The sequence below is a fragment of the Monodon monoceros genome, unplaced genomic scaffold (genome assembly GCF_005190385.1).
Source record: "Monodon monoceros isolate NGI ecotype Baffin Bay Population unplaced genomic scaffold, NGI_Narwhal_1 Super_Scaffold_7, whole genome shotgun sequence".
Lineage (NCBI taxonomy): Eukaryota > Metazoa > Chordata > Mammalia > Artiodactyla > Monodontidae > Monodon > Monodon monoceros.
The window spans coordinates 93916625-93942088 of NW_021703784.1; the positions used below are offsets into that span (position 1 = coordinate 93916625).

The 25464-nt window shown below is 44.8% G+C and overlaps 1 protein-coding gene across 12 annotated transcripts in view; it reads left to right on the forward strand.

The window, feature by feature from the left end:
* Window positions 1-25031, forward strand: part of ATG13 (autophagy related 13) — a 50560-nt gene extending 25529 nt beyond the window's left edge. For 5 of the 12 annotated variants that reach the window (XM_029208964.1, XM_029208965.1, XM_029208966.1 and 2 more), the window contains 15 exons: window positions 375-455; window positions 846-965; window positions 5282-5328; window positions 6831-6971; window positions 10231-10271; window positions 11215-11311; window positions 11617-11715; window positions 12524-12617; window positions 16167-16277; window positions 16672-16811; window positions 18658-18772; window positions 19322-19399; window positions 19567-19683; window positions 20442-20570; window positions 22393-25028. In XM_029208964.1, coding sequence (XP_029064797.1) covers window positions 375-455; window positions 846-965; window positions 5282-5328; window positions 6831-6971; window positions 10231-10271; window positions 11215-11311; window positions 11617-11715; window positions 12524-12617; window positions 16167-16277; window positions 16672-16811; window positions 18658-18772; window positions 19322-19399; window positions 19567-19683; window positions 20442-20570; window positions 22393-22470 — 1488 coding nt within the window. In that variant the 3' untranslated portion in view covers window positions 22471-25028. Of the gene's footprint in view, window positions 1-374; window positions 456-845; window positions 966-5281; window positions 5329-6830; window positions 6972-10230; window positions 10272-11214; window positions 11312-11616; window positions 11716-12523; window positions 12618-15310; window positions 15410-16166; window positions 16278-16671; window positions 16812-18657; window positions 18773-19321; window positions 19400-19566; window positions 19684-20441; window positions 20571-22392 lie in introns of all 12 variants that reach the window. The other 7 variants (XM_029208970.1, XM_029208972.1, XR_003791532.1 and 4 more) reach the window with 6 other exon arrangements.
* The last annotated feature ends 433 nt before the right edge of the window (window positions 25032-25464 follow it).

A 25464-nucleotide genomic window follows, 5' to 3' on the forward strand; every position in this document is an offset into this window, starting at 1 on the left:
TAAATCAACTATGATTACATAAGTGTATGGCAGTGAATATTTAAACCTATGGTTGGACTTGTTTTTCTATGAGAGTCAGAGCCATCATGTGCAACTTTCCTTCTGCCATGTGAGAATATTATAGATTACAAGCCTCAAATTGTAATTTCTCTAATTGGTTGACACTGTGCCCTCAGGAATATTTACAGTATTATTTTTGTGCCGTGTTTTTTTCCTACCTGTTCTTGAAGGTTTTAAATCCTACCCTTTCCTGAAGTATAGTTATGATCATTGGCATCTTTTAAATCCTGCATTGGGAGGGTTTTAACCCTGATTAGGAGCCAGATCAATTTGTTTTAACTTTTTATCTTTGATTTTTTGTTTGCTTTTTTTAGACTGTCCAAGTGATTGTCCAGGCTCGACTGGGCGAGAAGATTTGTACTCGTTCATCTTCTTCCCCAACGGGTTCAGACTGGGTAAAATTCCAGTTGTTTGTTAAGGGATATACTATGGTGTTTGTCACAAGGAATCACAGTGTAGTAATAAATAATGCTATTTCTAATATTACTAAATCATAACATTAAAATACCTAATTCCATTTGATCCATTCACTTGGAAAGTATGTTCTTCATCAGTGTTAGTCTGATGTATTTGTTTTTTGGCTTTCTGCTGTGATAGGTGAAAAGCTTTTTCAACCTGAGTTTTGGGGCTTTGATGCAAGATATCTTATGGGGAAGGGAGAAGTAAGTGAATGTCCTTAATCAGTCAAGAGCAATGCCTGCTTTACTCAGCATCCAATCTTACTACTTTATGCTTCCATAATGTTCCTTGTGAGTGTTTAACACAAAGTTCCTTTTGTTTTCTAGTTCAATTTAGCAATCAAAGACATCCCAGAGGTTACGCATGAAGCAAAGAAGGCACTGGCAGGGCAGCTGCCTGCCGTTGGGAGGTCTATGTGTGTGGAGATCTCACTCAAGACTTCTGAGGTAAGGTTATGGCCAGAAGGGTGTCTTTTTTTTTTTTTTTTTTTTTTATATTGAAGTATAGCTGATTAACAGTGTTGTGATAGTTTCAGGTGCACAGCAAAGGGACTCAGCCATACATATACCTGTATCCATTCTCCCACAAACTCCCCTCCCATCCAGGCTGCCACATAACATTGAGCAGAGTTCCCTGTGCTGTACAGTAGGTCCTTGTTGGTTGTCCATTTTAAATATAGCAGTGTGTACATGTCGATCCCAAACTCTCTAACTATCCCTTCCCCCCATCCTTCCACCCCCGGTAACCATAAGTTCATTCTCTAAGTCTGTGAGTCTGTTTCTGTTTTGTAAATAAATTCATTTGTATATTTCTTTTTAGATTCTGCATATAAGGGATATCACAGGATATTTCTCTTTCTCTTTCTGACTTCACTCAGTATGACAGTCTCTAGGTCCATCCATGTTGCTGCAAATGGCATTATTTCATTCTTTTTAATTGCTGGGTAGTATTCCATTGTCTATATGTACCACATCTTCTTTATCCACTCCTCTGTCATTGGACATTAGGTGGCTTCCATGCTTGGCTACTGTAAACAGTACTGCAGAGAACATTCGGGTGCATGTGTCTTTTCGGACCATGTTTTTCTCTGGATATATGCCCAGGAGTGGGATTGCAGGGTCATATGGTAGCTCTATTTTTAGTTTTTTGAGGAAAATCCATACTGTTCTCCATAGTGGCTGTACCAATTTACATTCCCACCAACAGTGTAGGAGAGTTCCCTTCCCTCCACCAGGACGGTGTCTTAACTAGGCACTCAAAGCTCTTCACACTCTGGTTCCAACTCAGCCTTTTTTTTAAAAAAATACTTATTTATTTGGTTGTGTTGGGTCTTAGTTGTGGCATGCGGGATCATTTTTTAGTTGTGGCATGTGGGATCTAGTTCCCTGACCAGGGATCGGACCTGGGCCCACTGCATTGGGAGTGCAGAGTCTTAGCCACTGGACCATCAGGAAAGTCCCCCAACTCAGCCTTATTCCTGCTCCTTCCCTCTCTGATCACCTCATTATTCTCTGAGGAGGTTGTGGTTTTTGTACTTATTTTTCCAACAACTTGGAATAGACTCTTCACCCTCATCTTCATATATATCATCTATATGTGATATGTTTCTACTTATCCTTCAAGACTTATATGCCCTAGAGCAGGGGTCCCCAACCCCTGGGCTGCACAGCAGGAGGTGAGCAGTGGGCGAGCAAGTGAAGCTTCATCTGCCGCTCCCCATCGCTGTCATTAACGTGTGAACCATTGCTCGTGTACACTGCCTTGAACTATCCCTCCATCACACGCATTACCTCCTGAACCATCATCATCCACACCACCTCCCCCGATGGAAAAATTGTCTTCCATGAAACCGGTCCCTGGTGTCAAAAAGGTTGGGGACCGCTGCTCTAGAGGATCTCCCTTTCTAAACCCTCTTTAGATTTCCTGTGTGTTTTCTTTACATTTGTTTCCAGAGTATAACTTGCTGTATTGTGGGGTTTTTTTTAATGTGTTTTTGTTCACCTTATTCCATGCTAGGATTGAGGCAAATATTCTTGCTTTCATGTTTATTAATCGATATCCACTACAGGATTGTGAGGGTGCATGGTATAATAAAAGGCAAATGAGTTTGGAGCTATACAGACCCAAATTCAGATCCTAGCTGAGCAACTTCGGCTGAATTACTTAACCCCACCTCCCCTAACACCACCAAAGTAACACGACACTTCACAGTCTTGCAGAGCTATAATATTTCCTCATTTCATTCTTACTTGTAAATTACCTAACATAACATATGGTGGGTGATCATTACATGTTCCTGTTCATACTATCCTTTTTTTTTTTGGCTGTGTCGGGTCTTAGTTGCAGCACTTGGGATCTTCGTCGTGGCATGTGGGATCTTCTGTTGCAGTGCGCGGGCTTCTCTCTAGTTGAGGGACACGGGCCTAGTTATTCTGCGGCTTGTGGGATCTTACTTCCCTAACCAGGGATCGAACCCGCGTCCACTGCATTAGAAGGCAGATTCTTAACCAAAAGTCCCTGCACTTTTATTCTTGAGGTCAGCAGCTTTGCCACATCTTATTTATCTGTGTAGTTCTTTAGTTCTTTTTGAGGGACTTCCCTGGTGGCGCAGCGGTTAAGAATCCACCTGCCAATGCAGGGGACATGGGTTCGAGCCCTGGTCCAGGAAGATCCCACATGCCACGGAGCAACTAAGCCTGTGCACCACAACTACTGAGCCTGCACTCTAGAGCCCGTGAGCCACAACTACTGAAGCCCGTGCACCCTAGAGCCCGTGTGCTGCAACCACTGAGCCCACACGCTGCAACTACCAGGCCCGCATGTTGCAACTACTGAAGCCTGCGTGACTAGAGCCTGTGCTCTGCAACAAGAGAAGCCACCGCAATGAGAAGCCTGCGCGCTGCAATGAAGGGTAGTCCCTGCCCGCCACAACTCGAGAAAGTCCGCACACAGCAACGAAGACCCAACGCAGCCAAAAATAAATAAATTTAAAAAAAAATTCTTTTTGAAATGAGGCAGGATATAAATAAATAATCATCTCTCTGCATGGCACAGTGCCCGGGATGGCACACAGTAGGCTCTCAATTTTGTTGAACGAATGATGTCAGTACTTATTCCATGGCAACCTTAAGCACCAAATAAAACAAAACTTCGTATTTTTCTTTATTGAATTACCAATTTATACTGTGGATTATTTTTCTTAGCGATCCATAGGGAGTCCAAAAGGAATCCCTGGAAGAACTCTTTCCTCTCTCAGGCATCTGTGTAATCCTATTCTAAACTGTTATGATTATCCTAGAGAAATCACACCAATTTATCTTGGATACTTCCTACTGTCCAGTCATCCCTTGATTTTTTTTTGGGGGGGGTGGATTCAAAATTCATCATGTCATTTAGAGATGACACTGTGATGAAAAGGATATATTTTAAGAATACATATTTAAATTTGATCTAGAACAAGTAAAAAATCTCTACTCCGCAAACTAACCCGAGTTTATTCCCAAACCTAAAAGAATGGCCCTCTTACAGCTGACTCGTAAAAAGATTACTTGTGTTCAAAAGTATGTGACTATCCATCTCACTAAATGACACACAGGAGTGTTACAGGGTTAAGGGATTCTGGCTTTGGTCTTTTCTTTTTCTTTCCCACCCACTAGACTAAGTCTGTTCAGAGTAACACATAGAGAGACTGAACAGTTTGGCTAAAGACATCAAATAGCTAAAAAGACTTTTAAGTAAGGAGCTTGTTAAGATATTTAACTGTATCACCTAAAAATATCCTCTATAGAATTGGAGGGAAAGGCTCTCTCCATGATTTGAAATGTTGGCCTTTCTGAAGAGCAATTTGGACATACATAGCAAAAGTCTTAGAAGCATGAATATTCTTTGACCCAACAATTCTAATTCTGGAAATTTACCTTAAGAAACTAATTCAGGATGCATACAGAATTTTAGTCTCAAGTCTGTTTATCACAGTGTTGTTTGTAGTAGTGAAAATTTAGAAACAAGCTGTATGTCCGAGTATGGGGGTACTGATTGGATAAAATAATTGTCATATGTTGGAATACTACACAGCCATTAAAAATAATGTCGAATTTTAAATTTTATTTATTTAATTTTTGGCTGTGTTGGTTCTTCATTGCTGTGTGTGGGCTTGCTCTAGTTGTGGTAAGCGGGTGCTATTCTTTGTTGCGGCGTGTGGGCTTCTCACGGCGGTGGCTTCTCTTGTTGCGGAGCCTGGGCTCTAGGTGCGTGGGCTTCAGTAGTTGTGGCTCACAGACTCTAGAGCACAGGCGCAGTAGTTGTGGCTCACGGGCTTAGTTGCTCCGCGGCACGTGGGAGCTTCCCGGACCAGGGCTTGAATCTGTGTCCCCTGCGTTGGCAGCTGGATTCTTAACCACTGTGCCACCGGGAAGTCAACTAGAATTTTTAATTATAAGGAAAATTCCATGTTGTATTTATTGATAAAAAGTGATAGGGGCTTAGACCGTGTGCAGCAACAAAAACCCAATGCAGCCAAAAAATAAATAAATTTTTTTAAAAAGTGATAAAAATAGTATATATAGTATGATCTCACTTTTATTTAGAAAAATCACTGATTGGAAAAAAAAGAAAGAAAAATCACTGATTGGATTATAAGTTGATGTCTCTTCTTTTTGCTTATTTATACTTTCTAATATTTTTATAGTGACTGTATAGTGCTTTATAATAAGGAAAAAGATTTAAAAAAACCTGAAATATCTTTGAATTGTTCCATCTACAGGGAGATTCCATGGAGCTAGAAATCTGGTGTCTGGAAATGAATGAAAAGTAAGTGGTCTGTCTTAGGGTCCTTCGTTGTGGTAGCTGAGGATAAAGTGCACGACATCATGTGAAAAGCAGGGCTTTGTACCAGTCATGGAGAGGGTTCTGACCACTTAACAGAGCCAATAGGTCTTTGCTACAGTTTGCTTCATGCTTGGCTTCCAGCCCAGGCACAGAGATGACCTTCAGAGGGAGTGTCAGTCCAGAGAGACTCAGACGCCACTGGGAGAGGAGCAGAGAGAAAGCTGAAAAAGGATTTGTTGTTTTCCCAGAGTACAGATAGTTCTCTGATTAAATCCCTTGAGCTCTTGTAACATGACTACTCTGTTTTGTCTGTTTTCTATGTGGCAGACATCCAATAAGATTTCCCCTCACTACTCCTTTAGACATGCTGTGTTGGTCACGGATTGGAAATGCATGTTATTTTCCCCCTCCATTTTCTTCTTTCAGGGCAGATTAGCTTACTTCCTGCCCAAAGCTTTAGTTTTCAAAAAGAATATATAGGAAAATTGAGGAAATAGCAACACATCAGAAGAAAAATCTTATTAATAAGTATGAGTGGTATGGGCATTATTTTTCTTTCTTAAATAGAAAGCAACTGCCAGGTTATAGTCCAAAATTTTAGTACCAAACACTTCTCCAGAGTTCCTGTTAGATGTATAGAGGTAAACTGCTCGTAAGATAGTACATTGAAATTGTTTGCACCTTTAGTAATACAATTGCAATATTGAATTACTGTTTTTAAGGGTGTTGCTTTATTTCTTAGAAAGATAACTGCTTCAAAGCTAGAAAAAATATATATTGGATACCTTTTGGTGCCCACCTGCCTTTGTCTAGTGCATGAGAAAGTGAAACTTTGGCTAGCTTCAACAATCTGTTTATAAACTGACAAAGAACTCTAACTACAACGTTAGTTCAGAACACATTTTTGTTTTGTTTTGTTTTTTGCGGTATGTGGGCCTCTCACTGTTGTGGCCTCACCTGTTGCGGAGCACAGGCTCCAGACACGCAGGCTCAACGGCCATGGCTCACGGGCCCAGCCGCTCCACGGCATGTGGGATCTTCCCGGACCAGGGCACGAACCTGTGTCCCCTGCATCGGCAGGCGGACTCTCAACCACTGTGCCACCAGGGAAGCCCCAGAACATGTTTTAATAATAAATTTAATCTTATACAGTTCCAGCACTTAATTTGTGACTATCTCTGTTGACTGTAATACTCTGTGAAAGGTTATTTAGACTGTAAATCAGATTATATTCTATCAGAATTTATGAATAATGCTAACAGATTTTTTTTTAGATTTTTTAAATTGAAGTATAGTTGATATTCAATGTTGTATTAGTTTCTAGTGTACAGCAAAGTGATTCAATTTTATATATATATTCTAATGCTAACAAATTAATCTCAGTAGCTAGATGGAACATAACTAACATCTCTATTCATTGCATTTCTGTTCTTTGTTTTTCATTAGTGGAGTAGGAGAATGCTGATAGTGTCTTTGCTCCTCAGGTGTGATAAAGAAATCAAAGTTTCCTATGCTGTGTACAACAGACTGTCGTTGCTACTGAAGTCTCTCCTTGCTATAACTAGGGTGACACCAGCTTACAGACTGTCCAGGAAACAAGGGCATGAATATGTCATATTGTATAGGTAAGCAGTCACCTTCATGATTCACTCATCGGCCTTATCATTTTGCACATTGTCTGACCAGCATTCAGGTATTCCATGATTAGTTTTTAGACAGACGTTTGGATAGTTGATGCTGTAGCTTTACTATGATTGTCTATCTATTCTCCCTTCTGAACCTCAGCTTTTTGCAAAGCAACCAAGTTCGTTATTCTTTTGTTTGTACACAGTCATGACTCCTGTAGAATGGATTTTGAAGTCCTACTGATATATATCTCATTTCTGGAAAAGGAAGTTAAGACTTTGAAAAACAGGCTATCCTGGGAAGACTCCACAATGTTCTATATTCCAGAGTTAGATTAAAACTTTTTGTGTAACAAACTGCTAATTCAGTGTGTTTTTAATTAGTTGTCTGTGGATATAAAGAACTGGTTAACAGTTCTTTGAGTATTTTCCTTGTAATATTCCACATCAACATATATTTGAGTGCTTTTTTGAGGCAAGCATTGTGGTAGGCCCAAGGAAGAACTATACAGAGGCCCAGCCGTACTGGTGTTTCTAATCTAATGGGGGAAATGGTTTGGTACATGCATAGTCACAGTAAAAAGCAGGATTTGCATAGCAGTGCCAGGAAAAAAAGTGCTGTGAAAACACAGGAAGAAAGAGTTTGTTCTGGGTGGGAGAATCAAGACAGGCTTCATGGGGGAAGTAGCATTCCAGCTAGACCTTGAGGCAGTGAAAATTTCATCTGTTGGAAGTGAGGGAGCATGATCATTCCAGGTGGGGTGTACCGCAGATGGCAAGGAACAGAAATGGGGGGCGGAAATGAGCTGTACTCAGATTGTCAAATGGACCAGAGCGGTGGTGAGGAGGATGTGTAGCAAAGTGTGAGAGCAGAGCATGGAAAGTCAAGGGTTCCTAAATCATCCAAGACTCTGTTTCATATTAGTGATGAGCCATGGGTTTTAGCCTTTGGCTTACATTTATTTATAGAGCTGATCTTTATTTTATTTATTTTAATTAAGTGATTTATTTATTTATTTATTTTCGCCTGCCTTGGGTCTTTGTTGCTGTGCATGGGCTTTCTCTAGTTGCAGCGAGCAGGGGCTACCCTTTGTTGCGGTGCATGGGCTTCTCATTGTGGTGGCTTCTCTTGTTGCGGAGCACGGACTCTAGGCGCGTGGGCTTCAGTAGTTGTGGCACACAGGCTCAGTAGTTGTGGCTCACGGGCTCTAGAGTGCAGGCTCAGTAGTTGTGGCATATGGGCTTAGTTGCTCTGTGGCATGTGGCATCTTCCTGGACCAGGGCTTGAACCCGTGTCCCCTGCATTGGCAGGTGGATTCTTAACCACTGTGCCACCAGGGAAGTCTCTAGAGCTGATCTGTAGAAGAATTAGTATAGCAGGATGGAAGGACCAAGGATTAGAGACTTAACTAGTTCTGTTGAAATAATCCAGCAACCCTACCTATATTTGTTTTTCCAAGTCTTTAATACATTTTTGTTGTCTTCCCAGGTTTCAGGATGAGTATTCCATTTGAAAATTATTAGACTTTTATTTAGATATAATAGATTCCTTTCTAACTCTTATTTCCCATTTACCTATGCTAAGTTTCCTTCACTTTGGTTCTTCTGTAAGTAGCCATGTTAAACTACTCGTCATCAGCTTAGTTAACTAGGACTCCTGGTCCTTTTCATACCTGTGTTTCAAGTCTTCACTGTATCTCTGGAGTGATACAGTATTTATTGCTCACTGATTGCTTATCATTTAGGATTGCTTTTTGGATACAAATAGCTGTAGCTTAAACCACAGAGAAGTACGTTATGTCAGAGGTAGATTTAGCTCTTTTTTTCCTTTTTGTACTATTGGTAACAGGTTAACAGTATAGCCTTAGACCGTTAAACAATAGTCTTGTCTTGGTTTTTTGTTTGTTTGTTTGTTTGTTTTGCTGTACTATCATTTTTCCCCTGATCCTGTAGATCTGACAATTTCACTGTAAAACTACATTGTTATAAAAAATCATTCTGAATTTGTTGTTCATCAAGACTGCATTAAAGTTTTATTGTGTACTATCTGTGAAGAAAACTTTTGCTTAGCACCTGAGTGGCATAAAGAATATAACCAAGAAAAAGTGGAACATAATCAGATTATTTAAAGCACTGTACCAGTATTCAGATGAGTAGTGAGCTGATGGTCAGCTTTTGTCACAGGGTACCTAGCAAAATCTCCTTTGGCGACAGTTTATTAACATCATTCGTGTATTACTTTATGGCAGGAGTCAGCAAACTATGGTCAGCAGACCATTTGCTTGTTTTTATTTTTTAATATATATTTTTTAATTTATGTATTTATTTTTCTTTTTTGGCTGTATCGGGTCTTAGTTGTGGCACATGGGATCTTCGTTGAGGCATGCGGGATCTTTCATTGTGACGCGCGGGCTCTTCGTTAAGGCATGTGGGCTTCTCTCTAGTTGTGGCATGCAGGTTTTCTCTCTCTAGTTGTGGCGCACAGACTCCAGAGCGCGTGGGCTCTGTAGTTTGGGGCACACAGGCTGTCTAGTTGAGGCACGTAAGCTTAGAAGTTGTGGCGCACAGGCTTAGTTGCCCCGCGGCATGTGGGATCTTAGTTCCCCAACCAGGTATTGAACCCGCATCCCCTGCATTGGAAGGCAGATTCTCTTCCACTGGACCACCAGGGAAGTCCCTTGTTTTTATAAATAAGATTGTCTTACAACATAGCCACTCCATTCGTTTACCTATTATCAGTGGTTACTTTTGCAGTATAACAGCAAAGCTGAGTAGTTGCTACAGACTATGTGGCCCACAAGCATAAAATATTTACTAACTGATCCTTTTTTTTTTCTTTTAATTAACTAATTAATTTATTTTTGGCTGCGTTGGGTCTTCGTTGCTGTGCGCCAGCTTTCTCTAGTTGTGGTGAGCAGGGGGCTATTCTTCGTTGCAGTGCGCGGGCTTAGTTGCTCCGCGGCATGTGGGATCTTCCCAACCAGGGCTCAGAGCCGTGTCCCCTGCATTGGCAGGCGGATTCTTAACCACTGTGCCACTAGGGGAGTCCCTATTCTCCTAATTTCTTAACCAGTCCTCTCCATCTACATGCCCATGTCTACAGCTTAATCAAGTGGTAGCAATATTGCACCATTAGGAGAGATGTTCATGCAGATAAGAAAAGAAGGGTTGGTTTTGTTTATTTTGTTTCTCGGTGTTTGGTATGTAGGCCCTTAGAATAAAGAATCAGGTAACATTTTTTTTTCTTGCTTCCCTACAGAATATATTTTGGGGAAGTTCAGCTGAATGGCTTAGGAGAAGGTATGTATCAAGGTTGAAAAACATTTGTAGTATTGTTAAGAGCTCTCCTGACTTCAGAGATATGCTTGGATGCTGCCTGTAATAATACATAGCTTGTGATTTTAGTATGAGTGATACAAGTAAGGAAAAGACAGGTAGGTGGTCCAAAGAGCCACCAGGGAATGAGTGAATAATTTTCCCAAAAGTTCCAGTAACTCAGTATTCTTTCTTACTCTTTATACCAGCGGTCCCCAACCTTTTGGCGCCAGGGACCGGTTTTGTGGAAGACAATTTTTCCACGGAAGTGGGTGTGATACTAGTGATGGGGAGTGGCAGATGAAGCTTCAGTCGCTTGCCCGCCACTCACCTCCTGCTCTGTGGCCCGGTCTCCTAGGGGTTGGGGACCCCTGCTTTATACGACTGTCTGTTTTCCTAATTTTCTACAATGAGCATGTTAAATGTCTCTGATGAGCATGAACAATTTTGAAAAATTGGAAATGAAACCAAGAACACCAGGAAAACTTTGTTGTAACGCTCTGACTCTTTTCTATATTTAGTTCTGGGGTGGCAGCTTGGGTGGGAGTGCATTTACTTCATAAATTGAGGTGTTTGTGTGAGAAACTCCCTGTGCCCCTTTGCTGTCTTAGTAGCACATCTGGACAGGGCTGGTTAGGACTTGTTCAAGCTTTAGGACTAATCATCATTTTACCTCTTTGAAGGTAGTTTTATCTGGAAATAGAATGCTGTTTCCCCTGGCAATATTAGGTCAATATGGAATAAATTGAAAAAAATATATATATATATCCACACATACACGTATGTATGAAATTGAGGCTGCTGCACTCAGGGTGCTAAGTGGGTAATGCCAGAGATTGTACAACAGGCTAAGTGGTTCAGGGAAAGACAGACTGTGGGTACTGTAAGTATTCTCTGGAAAAACCTAATTATTTATCTCTTTTCCTAGGTTTCCAGACAGTTCGTGTTGGGACAGTGGGTACCCCTGTGGGCACCATCACTCTTTCTTGTGCTTACAGAATTAACTTGGCATTCATGTCCACCAGGTGAGGAAAGAGCTTTGGAATCCAATAGAACTCTTCTAAAGATATTAAAGTTGTTTTCCTCCAAACCTTGTGGCTGAGCCTACAATTCAGCTTCTCCATTGCTGAATTGAGAGAACCCTTCTTCCAGATTGGAGAATCTGAGTGTCCCAGAGCCAATGTAAAATTTGTGGTTTATATTTAGGGATGTAGTAGTTAAGGCTCTGTGGTTCCTGCCAATAGATAAGAGGCGAGGGGCTCTCTGAGGACTTCAGGGGGACTTGACAAGGCATTCTAACAAATACGGCAATCTGCTTACTGCATTACAGGCACTTTGAGAGGACCCCACCTATCATGGGGATTATTATTGATCACTTTGTGGACCGTCCCTATCCCAGCTCCTCGCCCATGCATCCCTGCAATTACAGGTGAGGAATGTGAAAAACACTTCCCCAAACTGCAGCTAGGCAGAAGCATCCATCTTGCACAGGTCCATAGAGCACCTTTATCAACACTCACTGATAGGCAGGGGGCACTGATGGAGACGCCATGTGGAGAGAAGCGGAGTGGCCAGCTTTCATTCTTGCTGCTGCCTATAAGGTATACCAAGACTCAGGGTGGACCAGGTCTCAGAAAATTCTTGCATAGTTTGGATCTGGACAGTAGTGATTTGACTTTTGATTTGATTTTACTTCGAGACTGTGAGAGTGGCAGTAATTTGTAGAATGTCCTTTGCAAATTAAATGGTTTTCAGGTCACCATTGGCTGGCACAATGCAGTTTTATACATCAGAATCAAATATCTCCAGACCTAGATCCCAGATAACAGAATTTTCTAGAGATTGGAATAGATTTGTATCAGGAGAGATACTGCCTTTCTATAAAGGACTCATGAAGTTGGATAGGTTTTGTCTTTAGAGTCTAGACTTTTGTTTCACTGCATTCTCTATTGCTGATAATTCTTGGTCACAACACTGGCCAGGCTTAAGAAAATCCTCTCAAATGATATGTCAGGTAAAATGTTTGGATTAAAAAAAAAAAGCCATTGTCAACCTCTAGATGCTGCTTTCTGGAAATGTTTGAAATTATCAAGGATTCAACATACCTCTCTTGCCATTAGGAACTCTGCCTGAAACAGTTCATGTCACAACTTGCATCCGTATCTAACCTCTCTTTGTATCCTTTCTGAAATTGACTGCCATCAGTCAGTTCATGATTTCTTTTCCACTCACCGTAGAACCGCTGGTGAGGACACTGGAGTAACATATCCTTCTGTGGAAGATTCTCAAGAAGTGTGCACCACCTCTTTTTCCACCTCCCCTCCATCCCAGGTAGGGGGAAACAGGATCTGGGGTGGCAGTAGTTATTTGGTACATATATGGGCCTTATGAAATGGTGTCAAAATTTAGATACAGTCTCTTGGTGGTGATGGTGATTATTTCAAGGAGGTTATTTTGAGGGGTGAAGGAGAGCCTTCTTATCCAGCTGGTAATATTGCAGTGTTTCTAGTCTGTAATCATTCTTAACCTGCAAGATTACATGTAACCTTTACCTTCCTGGGACATCTGAAAATTCCCTGAAAATCAGTCACAGAAAATCAGAAATGTGTTCTGGTACCAGAGAGGTACTCTAACCTACACTTGTTAATTTGGTAGCTACTTCTTCTTTTAAGTGGTAAATATGGTTCCTCATAATGGAAGGAGCACAAAAAGAGCCAATGATAATTTAGCATAAAATGCCAGTAAGACACCAGCTGTGCAGTTTTTCTTAATAGTTACACAGATATGTGCCTATCTGCATTCCCTCTCTGAACACTTATAACCATTAACTTTTCCACTCGAGTCCATCTTCAGTGTCAAATCCAGTTTCAGTAAACACAGTGTCCAAACAATGTGAGAACTTCTCACAAAGAAGTGTTGTGTGATGTATGTGGTACTGAGACTGCTTCAGATAAGGAATCATTTTTGCCAGCTGACTGAATTTCAGAATTTCAGGGGCACATTTCTTCCCTTCCACCCCAAGTCTTCATCTTCTACCCATTGCCTGCCCATCATCTCTATTATTTCCCTCCTCTTTGCTTTCATATTAGATGGTTCTAGACATCAGTCAGTTCTACTTTCCTTGAAATTAGCCCAGATTATCCCTTTTCAGCATCTGACTTGGGGGACCCAACAAATTAAGTAGCTATCCATACATTTTTATTTTCTATGTTTTCTTAATTAAGAAAAAATTTTAATGTATTATATCCTGGGTTGTTAGGTATTGGATTAAAATTATAGTTCTAATTTGTTTTAAAAGCAGAAGTTAAGCACAAAAGCTAACTGGTATGTGATGCACTTTACAAAATCCATGGATCACTATTATTTCTGTTGTCCCAGTTTAGAGTTAAAGAGATTCTTGTTGTAAAGTTACCTAGACAGTTTGGTTTGGGGGTGTGGAAATGGTTTTTTCCTTCCACCTACTAGTATATGTAGGCATGGATGTCGCCATTGCTCTGGGAGGGGGTAGCTTCTGGTATGCTTGCTGACATGGAACAATCCTGACCAAAAAAGGGGGGGAGAGCCCACTTTCTTACTAGTGCACATTAGTGAGTAGATTGTTTTTTAAGATCATCAGAATGTGAATATGTCATTTAATGTTCATTAAACAGTTTTGTTTTACACGTGATAAATTCATAAACAGTATATAAACTTGGGAGATATGAGGCATGGTGAGTCTGGGCCTTAACAAATCAGTTTGTCTTTTTCTCTGATACAGTGGAAATTCGACCTGACCCCAAAAGTAAAGGGAAGTTAAGTAGTTTCTGTACCTGATGTTTGCAAAAAAGTTTGTTAACCTACGTAAGGAGAGTCTGTATTTTTCATGGTATCAGTTGTGTCTTCTTACAGTTTAAAAGTAGATCACGTCAAGATCTCATCAATACTGAGCACCCCATGGGTGAGCCTTGTCACTTCTCCCTGAGTACCTGTAATCAAGACTGGTACAGTTTGGTGCAGAAATACTCATTTAGAACCTTGATGGTAGAAGAGAGAGAGAAAAATCATATGCCATCTGGTCTCCTTGTTCCTGTAAATATTGAAATAGTTTCTTCCTTGGTTTAACCTAGGGAATTGCATAATTGTTCAACAACTTCTATTTGAGCTTTTGCTAGAATCCAGTAAATACATGTTAATGAGCTGGATTCCCCCCCGCCCAACAAAATAAGGATCATTGTGTCATTTGGGCACAGAGTTGAGTCAAGAAATAGTTGTGACCCTGAACCTGCTACTGTGACTTAAGGTCCTACCTCCATTTCTAGGCGTTAATTAGCTAATTGGTGAGACTTAAAGATGGAACAGCAAGACCCAAAACTATCATCATACCCATAATTAGCTTTGAAATCATGAGTTTTGAAAATGCCCTAGCTTTTACTCCATGAAGTTCTCCTACACCGTCAGGGACTGTAAGAGCGTGCACACACACACCCTGATGCCTACACCTGCACACCCCAACTCATCTTCCCTGAGATTATGTAGGAAAGTTTGCAGCTGGGTATCTGAGCATTTTAAAGTTCCAGCCAACAAACGTCAACTGTTTAAACCTGAGCCCGCAGATCCTGAGTCCCCAGAAAAAGGCTTTCAGTCTAACATCTTAACCTCAGTGTCCTCATTCCTGCTTAGCACAACTTGTGTCTGTTCTCAGGACCTTCCTATTGGAAGCTGTTCTCTAACTTCCACCCTCTTTTGACTAAAGACAGACTAATGCTTGGTTCAGATTTCGCCAAGTCATAGCAGCTCAACTCAGCTTTGTTTTCCACCTGCTCATCAGGGAGAGCACCAGGGATAAACATCTCTTCTTCACATCCTTCCAAGCGGTTCTTTTCCAAAGGCAGTCATGCAGCTCTCTCCCTGCTTCCCTCCTGACTTCATTGTACATTTCAGCCTCTATTGCAACTGCCCTTTCCAGAGTTTTTTCACTTCTTTCTCAAGTCCCTTTTCTTTTTTCTTCTCTTGTTTCTCCTGTCTCTGTGTGTATCTGTGCACAGTGTGTGTTTACTGTTACAAAGGCACATTTTCAGACCCCTACTCCTGTGGTGACGGACACTCTGAGGGTCCCCATGGCAGGACTGGCCTTTTCCCATCAAGTGAGTCCATACTGGGAAGAAGGGGGTATATATAATCAGACGGTATCTTTTTATTTAAAAACTGTAAATAAAGGACAAGGTATAGCTATTTAAATATCCCCAAGTTTTCTATGGGTTATTTTGAGGCATGGTAATTGATTTTTAACAGTATACAGCCATAGCACAGCAGCCCAAAATAGGATTTGTCATTTGCCCCTCCTCCTACCATTGATGTGAAAAATACATGGAGTTGCTTATATCTTTTTTTCCAAATAAACCATCCAAGAATGGTTTTCTTTCTTTTTCAATATAAATAGGAACCCTCCCAAACCCAGTGGTGATGGAGGGTGTGATTAGAGAAGACTGCTTCTGTTTCAAAGGGACCTCAAGGTCAAAGGAGAAAATAGAACGACCTGGGAAAAACCGATGACTTTGGCTCTGAGTTCTGCCCAGGCTTGTGCTCTACAGATCTACTGGGGTGGAAACTGAAACAGTTAGCTGAGCCCCTGGGAAAAGGGGGCACAGGGAACTCATTGGAGGCTTTTGGAAGGCGCAGAGCTGGGAATCTCAATCCCACTGCAAACAAGTCTGCTTTCTTATTTACAGAGTAACGGCCTGGTCTGTCTTTAACCCTTACATCAGGCCCCCCGCACCATGAGGATGTGGGCTGGGATCCATTCCTTACCTCTCTGCCGATCTCGATCATTAGTCATACTCTAGGACTGCCTATTTTTTCCTCCTCCTTTCCTCTGCCCTTCTTTGTTTTTCTCTTGCTTAGCTCTCAAGCTCTCGCCTTTCCTGTCAGCCTGCTGCCCTGGGCGTTGGATCAGCTGACCTGGGTTGTCCAGCCGTGTTTGCTGCCGGCTTAAACACCACACACCCTTACCAGGTATCTTTAAAGATGGGGAGGACACTAGGGGTTCCTATGCTGCCTCCCCTGCCCTGACACATTTGAAGGGCCTCTTGAGACACCAGTGTTCAAAGCTCTTCTGTAGCTTTGGAGGACTAAGATGATTCTGAGCGGGGACCTTTTAGACTTCAAAAAAGGAAAGAAGAGTTTCCCAAGTGTTTTCTCCCTGTCTTTCCCTCTGTAGTCATTTCCATGCATGTCTTCCATTAACTGAGCCCCAGAGAGGATAAAGATTTCCAAGTTTTCCTGCCCACTTGGTGGCAGCATTGGTGATGGAAAAGCTGGAAAGCAGATACCATCATGCTAGGCCGTGAGTTTCCCTTTCTACCTGACACGGCCATGATTCGCTGTATTTTTCCATTTTTCCCCAAAGCTAATGGTTCCCGGGAAGGAAGGTGGGGTACCCCTTGCTCCCAACCAGCCTGCCCACGGTGCCCAGGCTGGTGACCAGGAGAGACTGACAACCTACACCCCTTCTGATGGGGCCCACTGTGCTGCCACACCTTCCAGCAGGTGAGTTCACATCTTGGCTCTGCTGCTCTTTGGACCAGCCAGGGACCTGTCCTCCCCGATACATGTGCTTATTTGGTATCAGTAAAGAGTAGCTTTCAGCATTGGCTCAGGCTTGGCCTTTGAGGGGAAAATGTGGAATCCTTAAAATTCTCAATAAGAATCGTACTTTGCAGCTGATACGTGAGGAAGCTCTCCCTGGGCACTGCTGCTAACAGCAAGCATCGGGCTTGGTGCTTCTCACCCTCATCCAGTGAAGGTGTTTTTCAGATGTTTCTCTCTTACCCCAGGATTGACTCCCTTGGCATCCTCAGTGTTTTCTGAGACCAGAACAGGGCGTCGTTAACCATAACCCTGACATCGGGAGTCACAGTGTGTCTGTGGTGGTAGTTAGGATTGATCTTCTTTTTCTACTATGTTAATGCCTCATGGAGATCCTTTAGAAACAACTATTTTCCCTCACTAAAATTAAAAAAGAAAAATCTTTTCTGATTGCAGAAGTGATAACAGTCTGTAAAATTCAAAATTTGAAGACATTGATTAGGTGGAAATAAAAGTCCTCATAATCCCACCCTGCAAAAATCACCACGGTTACCTCCTTTTAAAAGACGAGAGGATCTCAGAAGGGTTAAGCAATTTGCCTAAGAGAGCACTTAGCTCACAAAATGGCCAGACACAAGCCTAGCTCCTTGGATTGCAAAGCCTGGGCTTGCTCTTTCCATTACACTCGGAGTTCTGTGGGAAGCTGGGCCTGTCTTGACCTGCCCTTCCCTCCCTTAACTGGAAGGTCTCAGAGATAATGACGTTGATTGCCCCACCACATCTTAAACGAACTTTCAGATAATAGAAATTCCTGGGTTTTTTTTTCCATTCCCACAGTGGAGATGGAGGAGGGGGAGATTGTTTGGGAAGATCTTTCTGTGCCATCCATCAGGAAAAGTAATTACTTTCATTCCTGGCTCCCCAAACTTCCATCCTCTTATCCCTCCTCCTGTCAGAGAATCAAAGGAGGATCCTCTTGGTCATTTTACACTCTCGTTTTCTGAGCCTTGATTCCTGGGGTATGACTGGGAGTAACTTAAGACAGAGGACCCTGTGTAGGGGGTTCTTAAATGCTGGTCCTCCCTGCTGGCTGGAGTCTAGAGGCCACGTGGACTGCATAGTGTTCCCCATCTTGAGCCCCTGCTTTGAGGCTTTCCCATCCCCTGCTGCTTGAGGGGCTATGACTACTAGTCTGGCAGCGACAGTATGGGCCCCTGTTTCTCCTGCCTGGAGTCCCCCATCTTCCAGGACTCAGCCTCGGTCTAGAGGGAGGGAGTGGGAGCAGCCAAATTGAATGTGTCACTGGAACATTTGCTGAACAGAGGGATGCCTGGGGGCAGAGAGAAGGGAGGAAACATGGTGTGGAGCTTTAGATAGCAAAACAAAACAGGACAGGAAAAATCTAAAATCTTGAGGCTGGCTTTGTAATTAGATTAATATTAAAATTAGCTGCTTATGAGAGCCGCTTGCCTATATGTATGATTGCTAGATGCACGGTGATTGATGCTTAGCATTGGTATAACAGATTAAATTTTATGTAAGCTCTACACAGTTGTAACACCAAGTTTCAATTAACATATGCATAATTTTTAGCTTTTCCAGGAAATGCAGTCCTCTGCTCTCAATTCAAAAGGGAGGGTGACAGTGGCAGCCGCCAGACCTCATATTGCCATTTCCCACATGTGTGAGCTGGTGGGGGGCAACTCCTGCCCTAGGCTGCAGCCTCACAAGTTGGTAGATTTATGGGGAACCAAGTAGGCTCTGCTATGGTTTGAGAATGAGAATCAACATTACCTTTCTCCTCCAGTGAGGATACTGAAACTGTGTCAAACAGCAGTGAGGGACGGGCCTCCCCCCATGATGTCTTGGAGACCATCTTTGTCCGGAAAGTGGGGGCTTTTGTCAACAAACCCATCAACCAGGTGATTTTTCTGCCCCTGCAACTCTGAGAATGTGTGAGCCCTTAGAGTGAGGTCTTACCTGGGATCTGTGGAACCACTGAAATCGCATGCGAAATTGTGTGTGTGTGTGAATTTTTTGTGAAGAGGGTTAATAACCTGTGACATCCCTCCAGAAAAGTTAACTGTTGTTCTGTGATCACATAGGAGAGGAGACCACGCCATTAGGTACAGACACATTACACTGAAGTGTCATTGCCTCAGCCTAACTTGAAATAGGAAGTTCCTCTTCAGCTCTGCCAGTGAAAAGCAGTTGTTACTGAATTACTGTGGGTCCAGCTTCCAAAACTGAATTCCCAGGGTCCTGGGGAGCCCTCACCCCTGTTGATGCTGTGGGCACGCAGTGGGAGGCACAGGAGGTTGGAGAGGTCTCCAACAAGACAGGAACCTGAGGGATGGCATCGTCAGCTGAGGTGTGCAAACGTGCTGGACCCCCAGGCTTCTGGTGGGCTCTGAGGAAGCAGGCAAACTGGGGGAAGGGGGACACTAATACTTTCTCCCATGTCTCTTCAGGTGACCCTGACCAGTTTGGACATACCCTTTGCCATGTTTGCTGCCAAGAATTTGGAACTGGAGGATGTGGATCCCATGGTGAGTCCACCATTGACTGAAGTTTGCAGTGAGATGGTGCCGTAGTCGTCGTCCTTCCTGGGCGGGTCATTCACTATTCCTCCACAGACCATTAGCCATGCTCCTTGGCTTTTGGTTTACAGCCAGTGCCCAGAACCAGCCCCTACCTCTGCCTTATTCTGAAACAGGTGAATCCTCCAGATTCCCCAGAGACTACATCTCCTCTTCAGGGCAGCCTGCACTCTGATGGCTCCAGTGGGGGCAGCAGTGGCAATACCCAGGACGACTTTGTCATGATCGACTTCGTAAGTTGCTGTCATCTTCCTTGACCTTTGCTGCTTCGGGGGCAATAAACCTGGAAGCATCCGTTGCACTTGAATAGGACTTCAGGGATCAGAGGGGTCGGTATAGGCAGAGGGAATGGGTGCTGGCTGTGCATCTTATGTGGGGAACCTGCCCTTACACCCTGCTTGGGGAGGCATTTGGAGGCCCATCAGCAGTAAGGCATTTTGTGCCATGTCTTTGATTGAAATTCAACTTGAAATGGGATTTTCCAGTGGCAACTGCATAGGTTCTATTCATGAATGGATAGCCCCCAGCCCTTTTTTTAAATGTTTTAATTTTTGGCCGCATCGGGTCTTAGTTGTGGCACGCGGGATCTTTCGTTGCAGCACGCGGGCTTCTCTCTAGTTGTGGCGTGGGCTTAGCTGCCCCGTGGCATGTGGGATCTTAGTTCCCCGACCGGAGATCAAACCCACATCCCCTGCATTGGAAGGCAGATTCTTAACCACTGGACTACCAGGGAAGTCCCTGGATAGCCCTTTTCCAAGGAGAGGAGTGTGAAGGAAGGGGACAAAAACCTAACCAGGGGAGAGGGATGTCATCACCAGGCTTAATTCAGCTGCCCAGAAGAGAAAGGTGTAAAGATTTCTCTAAGATAAGTCTGGAGGAGCCTTTTCTTTGCTAATTACTGGAAGGAAAGAGGGTTGTTGATAGCTTACCCCCTCTGATTTTCCTCTGTGGTCCAAGGCAAGCTAAACTTGAGTCTGTCTTGTTTTTTAAGAAACCAGCTTTTTCTAAAGACGACATTCTTCCGATGGACTTGGGGACCTTCTATCGTGAATTTCAGAACCCCCCTCAGCTGAGCAGCCTCTCCATAGATATCGGGGCACAGTCCATGGCTGAGGACTTGGTATGGAAACCCCTTCCCCCACCCCACCTCATCCTCTGGCCTCCTTTCCTCCTTCGATGGTCATTCCTGCTCCACAGGCCTGGAAATTTCTTCCTGTTACTCCTCCACGCCCACACCTCCCATCTTCCCTGTAACAGGACGGAGACTTTTAGACCATTACCTTCCTGGAATCACACTTGAGATTTGCATTGTGCCTGGCGGTCATTATCTCAGTTTTGCTTGCGCTCATTTCCTCCTTTTCTCGGCACTCTTGTCACGGCATTTCTCACACACGCCTGTTGTTGGTGCCTGATGTCTTCTGCTTGCTGATGCCACTAAGCCAGGCTGCTCCAACAGCTCTTGCCTTCCGCTGTTAAGGTTGCCAGGCAGATGACAATGGTACAGGGCAGAAGAAACAGAAGGTCCCCAGCATTGGTGTTCTTGCCCTTTCCTTGGAGAGCTCGTTCCCTGGTTCTCGTGTTCAGCCAGATGTCCTGATACTGACTGTAATGACCACATCTCCGCTTAGGGTGTTTCCTATTTCCTGTCTCTGAAGGGCAGAGGAGTGCCCTGCACAGCCGCAAACTCAGGGTGCCCCATGCCACAAGATGTCAGGGTCCCTCTGCTTGAGGTGGGTATATCACCTCATGTGTCGAAATCAGAGGAATGGCTCTAGGAATAGGAATCTAGGTTTAGCTGCCCTTGATTTGCTTTAATCAGGAAAGCATGCTCAGTAATAATAATACAGCAATAATGTCATTATTATTAACATTTATTGAAGCTTTCTAGGTGCCAAGCATTTTTTAAGTGCTTTACATGAATCTTCAATGACCCTAAGAGGTAGGTTTTCTTATTATCCCAGTTTACAGATGAGAAAAACGACACTGGGAGCAAATAACTTGCTGGTGGTTACACTGAGCTGGCAAAACAAGCTTTGACCCCTAAGAGTCTGGCTTCTGATTTTAGGCTTTTAACCATTGGCTCCCTGGCCTCTCATTTGAAGTTTGCCTGGAAGGAACCGGAGTCCAAAGGCTCAACGTGAGGCTGCAGCCAGTGCTGGCTGGTTGCCCCAGCCTCCCAAACCCGCCCGGGCATCTGGCCTGTCTGGGCTGCCTTGTAAGTCCTGTGGCACCAAGTATCTTGTGCCTGTCAGGAAGTCTTCTGTGATGGCTGAACTCTTCAAATGCAAATTCATCAGTGGAGACAGACCACCTGATTAGGACCAAATTTTAATTAATGGTTGATACCTGAGGGCAGTTAAACTTAGCTCCTCATGGTTCTGTTTTTTTGTTTTCATTGTTCTCTCTCAACCCCATCTAACCCATCCCCTTCTCAGCTGATGTAAAGATGCAGATTCCTAGGCCTCACTGTAGACCTGCCGGGTCAGAATCTCTTGGGAGTATGGCTGGGACTGCCTTGTTCATGTGCCCCCAGGGGATTCTGATGCCTGCCCAGCGCAGGCTGTGAAGAAATCATTTGTACATGTTCTGAATTTGTAGGGCTCTAAACCTACTGTGTTATTCTAATGTCAGTCTCATCTGTGCCAAAGATACTTCACATTGAATTTCTCTGTGTCATCCCGTTGTTGGCATGGTCCTTTTCCATCTCATTGTGTGTGTGGCCGGCTTAGATTCCCTAGGCTGTTCTGTCCACCTCCCCAGCCCCCACTAACCCCTGCTGGGCAAAGGCCCACTGGCCAGTGCCTGCTCAGTTGCTCCGCACTTTGCTCTCCAACCCAGCACTGCTGAGCCGGACTCTTTGCCGTGCTCCCTTCAGCCCAGGGTGACAGCTGGCTTCAAGGCCCTACCTGAATAAGCAGCTTTTCTCTCCCCTCCCGGTACAGGACTCACTACCAGAGAAGCTGGCTGTGCACGAGAAGAATGTCCGAGAATTTGATGCCTTTGTAGAAACCCTGCAGTAAAAGTTGGTGTCCTCGAGTATCAGCAGCATCCCCTTTTTGTGGTCCCAGGAGACAGAGAGCCTCCCACTCGTCAGCTGCTCCCATCCCTTGTCCCGCTTCAAGCCAGGTGGAGGGGAGGCTGGTTCCCCCATGGGGACCCGGAAGTCCCTGCTCTTGCACTCCTGGAGACTCACGGCAGCGGTGAAGGCCAGTGGTAGCATTTGAGAGGACTCACCCTCTGACCTCCCTCTGCAGGGCCCTCTGCTTATACCGCCCTCAGCAGCTGCTTCCCAAAGGTTGTCGTCCCGCTCCTCCACCGGCCCCTGCCCCGGGTTCGCCCAGCAGCTGGCCCCTCGCCTGCCTGCCGTTGCCGTGCGCCATTCGACATTCCGGCTGGTGGCCCAGAGACTGGTGTGGAGGCAGAAAGAGGAAGGAGACAGTGCTAGGAGGAGGAAGGAAGGAAGCTCTCCTTCAGGGTCTTTCTCTGTTAGTTCTGCTATCTTCTGCCCCTCTCTCTCTCCCTCTCTCTGCCCCGTGCCTGTATTTTTGGCAGTATGGCAGGCTTCCTGCCCAAGGTGATGAGAACCCTAAAGTCAGCCATTCCCACCCTTGAAGGCTGTGCCAGCCCGTCCGAGCAGCCCTGGCGGCTGCCTGTGCTCAGCTACATGGAAACAGAAGCCTCCCTCTCTAGGATTCTGTCATTGGAGTCACAGCAAAGGTTCTTCTCTTTCCTCTCCCTTCCCCTGTCATTGCTCCTTGGTTATAGGACCCAGTAAATATTTATTACTTTCAGAGAAATCAGATATTTTGTAGAGAAAACATGTTTGAGGTTAGACGTTTTCACTTGGGGAAGGTTGGAGGGCCTCTTCCTGGGGCAGCGCCTCCTCCTGTAGAGGTTCCTTGGATTTAGGTTGCTGCCCTGAGGATTTCCCTTCCCATGTGTATATGGTGGGATCCAAGAATAGGGCTGGCTGAGGGCAGCAGAACCTCCCAGAATTGCTGCATTTGAACTGACATCACACTCTGCCTTGGACGTGTACATATTCCTGGTGAGAACTTTGAATCTCCCAGCTTCCCCAGAGAGACTGACTCTGTTCTGGCAGCCCAGGAAGTCTTGGGTGCGAAATGTGATGACTCCCCAGAGTTGTGGCACGTGTAGTGCCCGAGGGGCGCTGTGGCCCCGGGGAAGGCCAGAGAGGCCCCTCCTCCTGAGGCATTTGTTCCTGATCCTCAGGGCTGGGTTATGGGCCTTTTCCTGCTAGGCCTAGCCACCGCCTTTCTTTAACCCCAGGGTCTGTACACTGCCCTGAGGTTTATTAGTTGGATTGGTTCCTTGTTGAGAAACCAAAACTGGGCATTCAGGTGTTGTTACTTGAGTTAAGTCAAGGGCCCAGCCTCACCCACTGACCATCTTTTCCTCCCCGCCTAACTGATAGGCCCAACCCCGCTTCTCTGGCCCACCTCGGGTATTCATTGGCAGCAGCTGTTCTGCAGCAGAGCAGGTGGCCCTCAATTGCTTTTTAGCAAGTGCACGTGGCATTGTTTTCACCTACAAGGCTGATCTCAGGGCTGGGGTCAGCTCTGATGCTGCCTCAGTTGGGCTGAGCCCTGCCCCTGTGCACACATTCTCCAGTGTTTCTAGGGCTTCCCTGGTGGCGCAGTGGTTAAGAATCCGCCTGCCAATGCAGGGGACACGGGTTCGAGCCCTGGTCCGGGAAGATCCCACATGCTGCAGAGCAGCTAAGCCCGTGCACCACAACTACTGAGCCTGTGCTCAAGGGCCCGCGAGCCACAACTACTGAAGCCCGTGCACCTAGGGTCCGTGCTCTGCAACAAGAAGAGAAGCCACCGCAATGAGAAGCCCGTGCACCACAACGAAGAGTAGCCCCCGCTCGCTGCAACTAGAGAAAGCCTGCACACAACAACGGAGACCCAACGCAGCCAAAAATAAATAAATAAATAAAATTTGAAAAAAAAAAGTGTTTCCAGTAGTGGCGTCCAGCTGGCCATCCTGTCTCTGGGCCAGAGCACACCTGTGGCCTGCTAAACCAATCCAGGCTTACCCCCCAGGCCCCAGCACTGAGACGGGCGAAGGCCCTGGTAAGTTACTGATTGCCCCCCACTCCCCCACCTCATCCCAATATGTCAGCCGCTGCCCTCTTCCAAGGCCAAGCATGGAAAGGCCTGTTAGCCATTTGCCTCTTTGACTCCTAATTGTTGGCCTCTGCAGGCAGCAGCCTCTCTTCAGGACCCCATCAGTGAGAGGCCAGGGAGGCTGAGCCCTGACTTTGAGCTGAGCCTGGGAGGAGCAGAGCAACTGTCAAGGCCGGCCCTTGTCCCTCAGCCCTGTACAATGAAAGGTATGAGCCCTCGCCGGACCTGCACAGCACCCCCGGGACAGGGCTGGGACCAGTCATGTCTCCAGGTGGGAGAGCCCCTCCCGCTCCTCCAGCCTACTTTATTTGGAAATATTGAGCTATACTTTAAAATGTATTCAAGGGATTTCCAATAAACTTTTTCTGTACTTTATAGCCTCCTGTCCTGCAAGCTGTCGAAAAACCTAGCCCACTTCCTCCCACCACTGGGCAGCCCCGGGTCACTGACAGGCTCCGTGGAGGGAAGAGCGGTGCCATGTGAGGCACAGCAAGGTTTCAGAGCCATTCAGGCTGTTTGGAGTCCTGGGGCCTTGGGCTGGTCGGGAATTTTTTTTTTTTTTCCTGGCGGCACTGTGCAGCACGTGGGATCTTAGTTCACTGACCAGGGATCAAACCCAGGCCCCCTGCATTGGGAGCACGGAGTCTTAACCACTGGACCAACAGGGAAGTCCCAGGAAACCTCTTAGAGCCTTATTTTCCTTGGCTGTAATGTTTCCATTTCAAGGGTTGTGTGAGAGTATTCAGTGAGATAACATGTATGAAGTAGACGTGCATGTGAGGTACGCCCATAGGAAAATCCTCAGAACGGGTAGGCCGTTTTCTTCAGCTCTCTATCCTTCCTATGCAGCACAGCTCACCA